This window comes from Mauremys reevesii, linkage group 2 (assembly GCF_016161935.1).
Source record: "Mauremys reevesii isolate NIE-2019 linkage group 2, ASM1616193v1, whole genome shotgun sequence".
In the NCBI taxonomy this organism is placed as follows: domain Eukaryota; kingdom Metazoa; phylum Chordata; order Testudines; family Geoemydidae; genus Mauremys; species Mauremys reevesii.
The window spans coordinates 147,243,303-147,256,470 of NC_052624.1; the positions used below are offsets into that span (position 1 = coordinate 147,243,303).

Consider the following 13,168-nt stretch of genomic DNA (forward strand, 5'->3'; position numbering starts at 1 on the left):
ATCAATGATACTATAGTAAATGAAACAATGAATTCACACCACTGTGGCTCTTTTGGGTAACGCTGACCGCTAATTTGGCTCCTGAACCACTGAGGCCTGAGTATCACTGAACTAGAGCATATATTTTAGAAAAATCCAAGTTTGAAAATTGAGAGTGGTGGAGAATCCACCACAACCCTTGTTGAGATGTTCCAGTGGTTAATTACTATCAGCCTTTGTTCACTAGATTGAAGAGACCTTGATTATCACATTTCTGTTCCCCAGGTAGATAGATACATGCAGACTGTGATCAAGTCCCTCCTAACCTTGTCTTTGGTAAGCTAAATAGATTGAGCTCCTTGAGTCTCTCATGTTAAGGCAGGTTTTTTGGTCTTTTAGAATTATAGAATAGCAGGGTTGGAAGGGACCTCAGGAGGTCATCTAGTCCAACCCCCTGCTCAAAGCAGGACCAATCCCCAGACAGATTTTTGCCCCAGATCCCTAAATGAACTCACAACCCTGGGTTTAGCAGGCCAATGCTCAAACCACTGAGCTCTCCCTCCCCACTTTTAGTCATTCTCGTGGCTCTTCTTTGAACTCTCTGCAGTTTATCAAAATCTTTCTTGACTTGTGGACTCCAGAATTGGATACAATATTGTGGTAGCCATTGCCCAAGTGCCAAATAGAGGAGTAAAATAACCTACTGTTTATACATCCAAGGATCACGATAGCCTGTTTAACCACAGCCTTGCACTGGGAGCTCATGTGCAGCTAATCTTCCTAGCTTAGAGTCCCCCATCCTGTAAATATGGCCTGCACACTTTGTTCCTTGGCTGTATTTAAGAGCATATTATTTGTTTGTGCCCAGGTTAGCAAGTGATCCAGATGACTCTGCATCAGTGAGCTGTCCTGTTCATTATTTACCACTCCCCCAATCTTTATCTGCAAACTTTGTCAGTCATGATTTTGTTTTCTTCCAGATCATTGATAAAAAAGTTAAATAGCGTAGAGCTAAGAACCGATCCCCAGGGGACGCCCCTAGAAAAACTGCTTGCTTGAGTCCCCTTTTACAGTTACCTTTTGAGACCTATCAGTTAGCTAATTTTAACCCATTTAATGTGCGCCAGGATGATTTTGTATCTTATAGTTTCTTAATCAAAAGATTGTGCAATACCATGTCAAATGCCTTACAAAAGTCTATTACATCAATACTATTCCTTTTATCAACAAATCATGTAATCTCATTAAAAAAATCAAGTTAGTTGATAAAATCTGTTTTCCATAAACCATTGTTGATTGGCATTAGTTATATTACCCTCCTTTCATTCTTTATTAATCGAGTCCCATATCAGCTGCTCCATTATTTTAATCTAGGATCAGTGTTAGGCTGACAGGCCTATAATTATCCAGGTCATCATCACATTTACCCTTTGAAAATATTGGCCCAATATTTTATTAGCTCTCTTTCAGTCTTCTGGACCTTCCCCAGTGTTTCAAGACTTATTACAAATCATTAATGGTCCAGAACACTCCTTGGGAAGCGCTTTTAAACTCTTGGATTCAAGTTATCTGAATCTACCAATTTTAAAATGTGTAACTTTAGTAGCTACTGTTAACACCCTCCTTAGCTACTGTTGGAATGGAAAATATATCATCATATGAAATAAATACATGGTTTGTTTTTTCCCCAAATACAGAACAGAAATATTATTGAACACTTTTGCTTTTTTTACATTATTATTCACAATTCTACCATTTCCATCTTTAGGGTTCTTTTTGCTTCTGATACATTTTTTAAAACTCCTTTTTGTCCTTAACTCTGCTAACCATACATTTCTCTTTGTGTCTTTTTCTTCCATTATCAATTTTCTACAATTCCTAGTTTCCAATTTATATTCCTTGCTATCAGCTTCCCCTTTTGTCACACATTGTTGTCCTTTTTATTTGTTACACATTGTGTTTTTTTTTTATTACTGCTTTCGCTTCCCTTTTAAGTCAGGCAATTTGAAAAAACAACAACAAAACCATCATAGCGTTCTTGATTGTGGGATTATGGCTTTTTGGGACATTTAGAAAAATGTTCTTAAGCAGTTCCCAATTATCACTGACATTTTTCTCTTTACATTTTTTTCTCCCATCTGATTTGGCTCATAATTGTTTCCAGCTTGTGAAATTGGCCCTTCCAAAGCACCGGGTGCGTGCATGCTGACTCGCTCCATCGCAGGAGCCTGGGGGAAGGGTGACAGACCAGAGTCCCAGCACCTAGGCAGCTGAGCCGGCCCAAGGGCATGAAAAACTCCCCAAGACAGTGCTGTTGTGTGTGTAGGAATGCTGTTTGAGTGCTGACAACTCAATGCAGAGGCACAGGGCCCCCGCCAGTCCCAGCCCCACCTCAGCACACAAAATCCCATGCTAAGGACCCCATGTTTCTACCATCACCCTCACAGCAGGTGGCAGCAGAAGCAGAGAGAAAGGATGATGGCAGGGGATTATTGGGGTTTGGGGGAGATCAGCTTTGTGAGTGCATCATGGTGGAGGAGTGGGATGTAAGAACATCAGCACAGAGAACTATGGTGGCTCATCAGAGCACAACTCATGTGTTTTCCTTCTACCAGGCCCCCCAGCACTTCTTCCCTATTGCACCACGTACAAGTCGAAATCCCCCACTTGTGTTCCCCAGACCACACCCAACATAGAGCACTGTATTCTGCTCTCCCCTCCAGATTAGCCGGATGTCTTGTCACTGCACTGCTGCTCCCCGTACATCCCTACCACTCACCATGCTGGCTACTCCCCCTCCATCTTCACCTGTGAAACGCTGTTCTGGAGCAATATATAGATGAGTGTTTTGTAGAGGAGGAAGAAGGGGTCTGGCAGGTTGGCAGGGATGAGTGTGCTAAGGAATGGAGCAATGGAGGGGACATTCAGGAGCAATGCAGCTCTGTGGGGGACGGGGCAGGAAGGTGGCATGTGGAACGTGGCGTAGCTAGGAGTGGAAATTTGGGTGGGCCTCGACTTGCGGGTGGATGGGCAATGACAGACTCTGCTAGCTCAGCCTCTCTGCCAGCACCACTTCCTAGCCTGGTGCCCCCAGGCACAGGGCTTCACCTGCCGAGCTGGGGCGGCTCAGAACATGGCAAGGCAGAGCTGCCGGAGCGTAGCTTTCTGAAGGGCGGGCGCAGAGCTCTGTCCTGGATTTCAGGTGCCCGAGTGATGCTCGGGGCTGCTGTGGAAGCACTGCACCCCTGCTCAGATTTGGGTTGGCCTGGATGCAAGTGGGTGGGCCGTGGCCACGCCCCGGGCTCTGTCCCCAAGCATAGCCATCCCTGTTGATATTCTGTTGTGCTTATTGTAAAAACTGGGAAATTCAGCCCAGAAAATGTTGTTAGCTTGCAGTTAAGGCTATTCAGAGGCACATCCTAGCCCCAGGTGTGATGAAAACCAATGAAATCTCACCAACTATCGACACAATTCACCCTACACACTACACTGCACCCCAGTGTACCTGTCTGGCCATGTCGCATCCCCCAGGAACCACACAGGCCTTCTCCCCAATAGTCACCCCAGGCGTGCTGTCTTAACCCCACAGCAGATGTCCCTAAAATCACTACTGATCAATTTGTGACTGAACGAATTTCCCAGGCATGAGCAAACCAAGCCCTTATTCCTGTTCGTTCTCCAGCCATTATGACACATGCTTACAAATTCCCAGCAATAACCTCTCCTCACTCGCCCTGTCCCACCAACAGGCCGCAGCCCGACGCCAGCCCCTGTGTCTAGATCAGAGCAAAGCAATAGACAGCGCTCATCTGTCTTGTTACAACGTGGGTGGAGCTAGGGTTGTGAACAGGCGGGAGAAGATGTGTGGGTGTCAAGGAAGGTGAAGGGGGTAAGGGATAGCTCAGTGGTTTGAGCATTGGCCTGCTAAACCCAGGGTTGTGAGTTCAATCCTTGAGGGGGCCATTTAGGGATCTGAGGCAAAAATCTGTTTAGGGATTGGTCCTGCTTTGAGCAGGGGGTTGGACTAGATACCTCCTGAGGTCCCTTCCAACCCTGATATTCTATGAAAGCAGGGTGTTGTGTGTAGGAGTGGATGCCTTGGAACATACTCCATATGTTGGTAGCTCAAATGCATGTCCCACCAAACTGATGGTGGAGGGTTGTGGTCATGTTAGAGATCAAACTGGGGCTATAGCAATCAGAATCTATCTGCCTAAAGTATTTATCTGGTCCGGTCACCATAGTATCAGAGCACCTCACAGCCTTTAATGGATCTAGCCTCACAACATCCCCGAGAGCTAGGGAATTGCTGTTCCCATTGGGCAGGTGGGGAACTGAAGCACGGAGAGATTAGGTGACTTGCCCATGGTCACCCAGGGAGTCTGTGGAAGAGTAAAGACTTGACACTGTCTCTCTCAACTCCTAGGATAGCCACTGACGATTAGGCCATCCTCCTTGGAAATGAAGTGGCATCTGCACTGAAAAGAGGGAGACCCTGGCTGAGCACTTGGATTTATGATCTCTTCCCCTGCCGTCCCTGAGACAAGCTGTGTTCTATCAGCTAAACCAAACAAGTGGAGAATGCCAGAGCCCATTCCAGAGTGTGAGACCGATGGCCTTGTGAGAGATCAGCCTAGCCCTTCTTGCTAGAGGCAGATTGATCACAGGGTTGTTTGTGCAGGGAGTCGGCTTCCTAGGCTCATGGGTCCAGGGGATGGAGGTTTACAGGGGAGTCGCATCTTACGTGGGGGTAAGGTTCTCAAGTCAGCGCCTAAGGCGAAAATCGCGTATAGTCAAACACTCATTGAGTGGAATGGCGGGCGGAGTTGCCCGCACTACAGGTACAGTATTTAAATAGTTATTTTTCTCTTTTTTTGTTTTTTGTTTTGCCGAGCGCGTATAGTTAAAATCACGTAAATTAAATGCGCCTGTGATGCAATTCCAGTGTACTTGGTCAGGCATGTCAGGTGAGAGCCTGCTTTGCAGGGAGAGCCGGAGCCATGTGACAGGTGAGAATACCACGGGCACCTAAGACCAGCTGAAGGCCTGGTCTACACTAAGGGGGGGGGGGGTCGAACTAGGGTACGCAAATTCAGCTACGTGAATAGCATAGCTGAATTCGAAGTACCCTAGTTCGACCTACTCACCCGTCCAGACGCGGCGGGGTCGAACTCCGCTGCTCCCCCGTCGACTCCGCCACCGCCATTTGCAGTGGTGGAGTACCGGAGTCGACCGCAGCGCTTCCGGAGTTCGAACTATTGCGTCTAGATCAGACGCGATAGTTCGAACTCCGAGAAGTCGAACTCACCGCGTCGACCCGGAAGGTAAGTGTAAACCTACCCGAAGTGAGTGAGGACTTTTCAGGTTGTGCTGGGAGGACTGGCCCATGGTCGAGGCAGGCCATGGCACGCTGCCTTCTCTTGAAGGCCACAAACCCAGAGAGAGCGAGGGAGGGCATCGGCCAGGAGAGCATGCAGGGCGTGTTTTTCCAATCCGCATGGGGCGTGGCAGCATTGACCCTCCTGTTGGTAATGCTGGCCCAGCAATTGCTCCGCCAGACACACAATCACTGGGTTTGCTCCTGTACACTCATGCCACAAGCGCCTGTCATGTTGCAGTCTTCACTGCTTGGCAGAACACCCACCCAGAACAGCTGGATGCCTGCCACAGCAGAGTGGCAGCTGCCATCAGTCCCCAGAGCCCTGGGGGGAGAGGGTCAAGCAGCAGCATCACAAACAGCAATTATTATTAGGACTTGGAAGTGATCCCGGAAATAGTTTTGGCTCTCGAGTCGCCGGGGGCTGCTATGAGAGCTAGGTGACGACTCACAGCCAGAATAGTGACTACTCCAGGGAACACTGGTGAACAGCCCATGTCCATTCATAAAAACTGTGTGTAGCTAACTCTCGTCTACTACTTTGTGTTTGTACAGTGCCTAGCAACTCTGGGTTGGTCCTTGGACACAGCTGTAAAAAGCATGTTGCAGTTCTTATGATGACTGGTGTTTTTCTTAAAGCCCCAACTTCTGGAGTCACGTGAATACATAAGAATCTCCATTTTGAGGTTGTTGGAGTTTTTTTTTAAAGAGAAATACGTTTCTGGCTCTCCTGGTTGGTGAGAAAAGCTTGAAAATGTGACCCCAGTGCACCCTAAGATTCAAAAAACAAAACAAAAAAACACCCACCCAGAAGGCAAATAAATAGAGCCTAAAATGCATTATCTTAAAATGTCATGTCTTTTAAAGTAATCTCATGATGGGGGGGGCCTGCTGCTGACTCATGATTTTATAACATTTGGGATTGGCTGTGCTGGAGGTGGTGTGGCCTAGTGGACAGAGCACTGGGCTGGGACTCAGGAGACTTGGGTTCCATTCCCTGTTCTGCCTCTGGAAACCCCAGTTTTTCTTTTCTTAAATTAGGGTTTTAATACTTAAATTTAGGCGAGGGATCAGAAGAGATTTGGTGTCTGTTATAACAGGAGTTAAAGTAGTTTTTGACATGGTTTAAGCAAGATTTGTTTTATTATTTTAGTGGTAAAAATTGTGTCTGAATTCTCTGTGTGTGTGTGTATTAATTTAGCGTTTTGGGGGTTGTTTGTTTTTTTAGTAGCATGGCGGACTCTCTCTCTTGTGAGGTTTGTGAGGTTTAAGGTCTTTGCGGGTCAGAGCAGGATAAAAATGCAAGAAACAATGCAGGAGTGGGTGAGAATGGGATTAAAAAAAATAGTCATGTGGAGGACTCTACTTGACTCCTCGAGACACAATGCCAGTGCTTTGAGGAGTAAGTGCAGCAAGATCCCACGGGAACACAATCTCCCTGACCATTCGCTCAGCCCTATCTCAGCTCAGCCCTGCCGGAGGATGCCTGAGCCTTCACGTAGTACTGCCTCCTGCAGAACTCAACCAAGGGCGTCGTGCGCCTGCTGAGCAGAGGGTCAGTGGGTGCACTTCCGTGGTCACCAGCCAGATTTTCAGGGAGCAGGGTTGTGTGCAGATTTTACAGGCTACCCTTAAATACATCAGTCTTTAATGGAGATGGAGTAATTGGGAGGATTGTGAAACAATTTCCCAGACATGGGAATTGGTGTCTGTGTTGTATACAGCTCCACGGTGCGTGGAGACCTGTGACTCCAGTATGGTACATGAGAACATAACTGGTAGGGTGATACACACTTGACCTTTAGATCCTGTCAGCCCCAGGGTGACAAGAGCTTAGCTAATCACAGCCTATTACTTAAGAGCAGGAGGTTGTGGAATGATCCGCTAGGGGAAACTATGGCGGGGAGCTTGTTGCTGGTAGATTGTGATAAGGGAGCAAGCTGTGTAATTAACGAAGGGGAGGTGGTGTGGGTGCAGCTTAGAGTTCCCATGTCCAAGTGCATGCCGCTCTGCACTGGGACCGTGCAGATGGCTCACCAGCAGAGAGATGCTCCCTTTCCATACCTTCCACAGGGTGGCTGAGTCATTGATTGGGAGGACTTGGCCTGTTTGGTGGGGGCGAGGAGGGTTTGAGTGAGACAAGTGTATCACCCTAGTGCAAAATGCTGATGCCTCCCAGCTGCCCCTAGCTGAGCTGGCTAAGAGACGCTCACAAACTCACAATTCCTCAAGGCCTGCTGTGGTTAAAGCTGGCTGTTGTGTGACTATAGTTTGGCATTACTATATTATTGTAACCCTCCACTGACCTTGGAAGTGACTGACCAGAGCCGGGAGACAGGCCCTGCGGTATCAGAATTGTTTTAAATGCCAAACTTCTGACACAAATCCCTCTTGTGAAAGCAGCTGGGCTTAGGGGAGTCCCCTTTCCTTACAGAGTTGTAGTTGTTTCATCCTTTTAAATCTGGGTTTCTTCCAGTACCTGCAGATGAAGTGGCCGCTTCTTGACGTTCCGGCTGGTGCTACGTTGAAAGACAGCAGATCTCCATCGCCTGCACACTTAGTAAGTGCTTCTCTGCTTGATTGTACACTAACTTTCCTGAACAGCTTTGGCTGGAGGATTCCCTGCATGCACAGCTTGCTTTTTCTTCCTGTAGCTGCACTTGGTCCACCTGACCAGGCACAAATCACAGGCATGGTGTCTCTTGTTATATCCCCCAGACCATATACACCTTCCGGAAACCACATCATAAAGAGCAAAGTTTTATGTGAGAGTAATTAAGCAGTGGAACAATAACCTAGGGATATGGAATCTCTTTCTAAAAGACGTGCTCTCGTTCAGCCAGGAGTTCTTGGGCTGGATGCCGGGATCGCTGGGTGACATTCTTTGATCTGTGCTGTACGGGAGGTCAGATCAGATGACTGTAAAAATCCCTTCTGGTCTTAGAATCTGTGAATATGTCAAACAGGAAGTGAAAATGTAAGCATCAATTCTGAGTGACGAGAAAAGGAGAGACAAGACAAGTCTCTTCTGCTCTGTGGAGCTTCACCAGCAGAAGTTGGTCCAATAAAAGATATGGCCACACCCACCATATCTCTCTTGTATCCTGGGACCAACATGGCTACAAGACTTCAGACAAGAAGAGAAAGAAGAGGTTTCTGAGGGGGCCTACACCTGGTGCGGTATCAGGTGATAAGTGTGGGTCACAAATAAAGGCAGCTAGAGGGTTGCAATGACACATTAAGGATGACGTTTTCAAATCTGTGGGCCTAAAATTAGGCACCTAAGTAAGAGGCCTGGTTTTCAGAGCTGGCGAGAGCACAATTCCCACTGCCTTTAATGGAGGCTGTATGTGCTCCAAGCCCTTGAGAATCAGGCCAGTTTTATGCTGGTGCTGAAGTACTGCATGAGTTCAAGGCATCTTAACTTCAGGCATCCCAGTTATGAGCATTTTGGCCTAAGGTCTCGGGTCCCTCAGTGCCCCCTAGACCCGTGGGGATAGTGGGCGGATGGGTTCCCATGTGCTCATGCTTGGGATGGGGTGGAGTGGCATAAACTGCATTCCCAGACAGTCTTTTCTGCGGCATCTCCCAGCACTTAGCAAGGCTCCCATTCTGTGTGTCTGTCCCTCCATGTTAGGTAGCTGCCAAGCCCAGGCCAAATACTAATAATCACTGTTAGTGGCTGCAAAGGAATTTTTTGTAATTATTCTTGGTTTTGCTGCAGGAAGATGCCTGGGAGGGTTTGGTGGTGTTTCTTAAACACTCAGCGTTGTACCAGATTTGGTCTCTCCCGGTTTTGCTGCAGAATTTTGTTGTGAGGCATCAGATCTTTCTTGTGAACTCTCACCTGTTTGTTGAAAGCCAGGGTTCTGAAATTAACAAAGATGGTTTTTCCTCCTGAATTGTTCATTAAGCATTGGAACAAAGTGGAGGTTAACAAAAACAAATTAAGTTTTAAAGGAGTTTTAATGGGCCTACCTAAAATGCAACTGCAGGGTTGAGGCCATGATCCCTTGGACTAAGGATTGGATTCTCCAAAGGCAAATGAGATGGGTATTTCCTAATGCCTCTCAATTGGTCGGCTTCCAGTTTCCTTTCTTCTGCGAGGTCGCAATTTCACTAATTCTCCAGTGGCCATCGAGTCTTCCAGGGCAGACAAGACTTGTATTTCCAATGTAAAAAGCAAGCAGGAAAAAAAGATACATTTCAGGCATTCTATAACCATCGTAAAGGAGTTAAAAAGGACCCAAGCCCTGGTTAATTTTTTCCTTTGCGGGTGATCTTTTAAGGTGTGTTCAAAATAATTTTCTTAGGGAGGAAGCCAAGAGGGAATACAGAAATACCCGTCTCCATTTGTTCTGGAGCATCCAGCCCTTCCTTCAAGAGATGGTTGTTTCAATCCTGCAGCTGGACAGACTCACCTAGTTCCTGCGGCTGTTTGGTTCTCTCTGTTTTGTGAGAGTTCATGATTCAAAACCTGTCACGGGAAACCTCAGTGCACACGAGGGATTAGATACTCTGGTATTTCAGTCAGCTTCCCCCCATCCCATGCAGTGTTTGCTCTGGTCCCTTTCTCATCCCCATCCCCTGCCAGCCCTTATTTATTCCATCCTCTATCGCTAAGATTGCAAAACTGCTGTCGTTATAACCCTTGGTTCCCACTCGCTGTGAGCTTTGCAAAGCGTTTGCCTCTGGGCCTGACGTTTTCCAGGGTTGGCCGCTGCCCAAAGTGAATTTTTCATTCTTGTACGTTTGAGTAAAATCCCTCGAGGCGTGTTGAGTTCTAGAAGACTGACTAACGTCACACTTTTCTGCAGGCTACAGGGGAAGGGTCACGCCTGAAACCTGAGAACTTGGCCTGGATGTAGATCTCCTGTGAGATAGAGCAGGACGAGGCTGAAAAGAATTGCTTTATATTTATCAGAGATGCCCCCTTGAAAACTACATACAGCGCATGTGCAGTAAAGGATGGGCTAGGGCGCATGTGCCAGCTCATGGAGTGTTTGCAAGCTTTGTGGATGAAGCATCTGAATTTGTAAGCTCCACCAGCCCGCAGTGAATTGCACAGAGTACAGAATGAACAGCTGTTTGCCTTGTGGCCAAGTGGCTATGCACCCGGAGCGAGCAGCTCCTGGCCTGCAGGGCCCAAGTGCAACAGCTGGAGAGCACAGTTGGTGAGCTGGAGGAGCAGAGAGAGGGAACAATCTACAGAGGAGGCATAGAAAGACGTTGTGGAGTAAGCCACCGAATTAACATCCCTGATCTTCCGCCTGAGGGAGCCAGTCACATGATGGAGGGGCATCTAGGTGGGATGGACCTCTTTGTGACCACGCTGGTGGAGGCTGATGATTCCTCACACACCGAGGGGTCACTCCAGGGCAGGGGGACACAGTTGGAACTAGATAAGTTCATGGAGGATAGGTCCATCAATGGCTGTTAGCCAGGATGGGCAGGGATGGTGGCCCTTGCCTCTGTCTGTCAGAAGCTGGGAATGGGTGACGGGATGGATCACTTGATGGTTACCAGTTCTATTCATTCCCTCTGGGGCACCTGGCATTGGCCACTGTCAGTAGACAGGATACTGGGCTAGATGGACCTTTGGTCTGACCCAGTATGGTCGTTGTTATGTTGGGAGAAGCAGACAGGCCAGCGTGATCGAGGAGTGGATCAGGAATGCAGACAGCTGGGAGCGTGGTGTTGGTGAGAACTGTTCGGTGACTCGCCTGCTGGTGTGAAGGTTGTGTGGGTGACACAGCATATCCAGACTATGGAGGAGATCTCCGGCTATGTGAAAGCTGGGGTTGGTATAAATTTAGAAATGGAGGACCTGATATGCCAGAGAACTGAGTCTATGAAGGGAGGTGACCTCCAGAGCATCCCACAGTATCTCTTTTTACAAAAACACAGTGAACATTCCAGTAGCATATGAGGAAAGGAAACGCGCTGTAGAGATGAAACCCTCCGTCTGGGTGCAGCGAAGGATTGTGGTGGATGTAGAGGCAGCAATTCTGGGATGTGTCATCCCTGCAGCTAAACTACAGGTCAGCAAGGGTAAAACTTTCAAAAGTACCTAAGATCCATGGGACTCAGACCCCTAAATGTCTAATTCACTTTGAAAATGGGACTTAGCCGTCTTTGATAATTTTACCCTAAATCGCTGTTGGACAGAGGACTCCTACGTCACTTGGGTCCTTTTCAAATTCGTGCCTGGATCCCTTTCTACCCTGCTCTTTTGTTTCCTTCTGCAGAGGATTCTGCATTTATTTTTCAAGTACAAATGCTTTCTTCCTTTTCTCTTGCAGTCGAACAAAGTGCCCGTGGTGCAGCACGCACATCACATGCACCCGCTGACCCCACTCATCACGTACAGCAGCGACCACTTCTCTCCGGGCTCACCTCCTTCCCACCTCTCGCCAGAGATCGATCCAAAGACGGGTGAGCTGTTGGGGTACAGAAGCTGGCATGTAAGAGGGTTCCCAGAGTGAGTCGGTCAGACACAGGGACAGATGAGGCAGAGTACTAGGATACTAGCAAGGACCATAGAAATCTTTGGGTGGTTTCCCTTCCAGATTTGTGACTTTGCTGCAGAGGCTTTTTTACTTTCCTAACTCTTGCAATGCCATCTGGTACTAACTGTCTGACTCAAGGACCATCATCCACAGTGAACTGATGCTGCATCAGATTTTAAAGGAAAACCCACCAAATCCCACAAGCTACTCAAAAGGGATCTGTGGTCCTGGCTGTGCTTTCATTAAAGCAGCAGTTGGCTTTGGGAGATGCAAGACCCAGCTTGTCTGAGGATGCAGAGAAGCTAGGACATACTTGGTAGGGGATGTACCTATGTACCTGTTGGCTGGGTTAGCCAGGAAGATTGCAAGTTACCAAGCCATCCTGGCACAATACAGTGTTTATTTCTAGGTCAAGCACTTCCCATTCAGAGAGGATCCACCTAGTCATGTCATTCCTGGAAGGCTGCCCATGCCTCACGGGACACAGCATGGGCAGCCTTCATCAGCCAATGTGCACGAGGGTGTTTAACCTGCTGTTTGAGGGACCAGCTGTTAATTCGGCGATTCGTTGGCTAGATTGCTTGGCCTGACACAGCCTTTCTACCAGTACACATGGTTCCACTCCCAGCTTTCCTCCGCTTCTCCCCGCCCTGTCGGAAAACACTCCCAGCGAAGGAGTTGAGTGAAGCAGCGGTATGCAAGCCAACTGCCTGCAGGATGTTGGCTGAAACACACAGCTAGCATTGGACAGGGAACAGACAGCCTGGGACGGTTTTTACCATCAGACCCTTATCCGTTCTCTTTGGCAAACATCTGGCCTGCTTCCAGGTGACGGAGAACACTGGTGACAGTACAAAGGGGATATGCCATTCAGCTCAAAGCACTCTCTGGTGGACAAGTGATGGTCCTGTGTCTCTTTACCAGAAGAGCGGCAGTACACTTCAGATGTGTGAGTGCCTACAAGTGCTCTCTCCTCTGACAGCTGCAAAACCAGGACAGTAGGATTTTCCCTGCTGCCATCTCACCCACACATCAGGCTTGCGTGCCCATTATGGGGTACTTCACCTTCTCTGCTTTGCCCACACCTTAGAGGAGCCTGATCCTGCATCTTGTCCAGGGCAGGGCTTGTAAAGACCTGGCTGTGGCCATGGGGCTTCTTGTTTGTGTAGAAATCAGCAAGTCCTGCGGTAAACCAATATGAAGAGCTCACACCCTGTGAACCGATGTACTTCCTATGCCCCCGGCTTTCCCTGGTAACCAGCACAAGGCAGGCAGTGCGGGGAGCGGGGCAAACTGGGTATTA

At 48.1% G+C, this 13,168-nt stretch overlaps 1 protein-coding gene across 2 annotated transcripts in view; it reads left to right on the top strand.

Annotated features, from left to right (window-relative positions):
* The window catches only part of TCF7L1 (transcription factor 7 like 1), a 108,661-nt gene that overhangs the window by 77,775 nt on the left and 17,718 nt on the right, over positions 1 to 13,168 (top strand). For both annotated transcript variants that reach the window (XM_039523656.1, XM_039523655.1), the window contains exons 4-5: positions 7,833 to 7,916; positions 11,659 to 11,791. In XM_039523656.1, the coding sequence (XP_039379590.1) occupies positions 7,833 to 7,916; positions 11,659 to 11,791 (217 nt within the window). The remainder of the gene's footprint in view (positions 1 to 7,832; positions 7,917 to 11,658; positions 11,792 to 13,168) is intronic.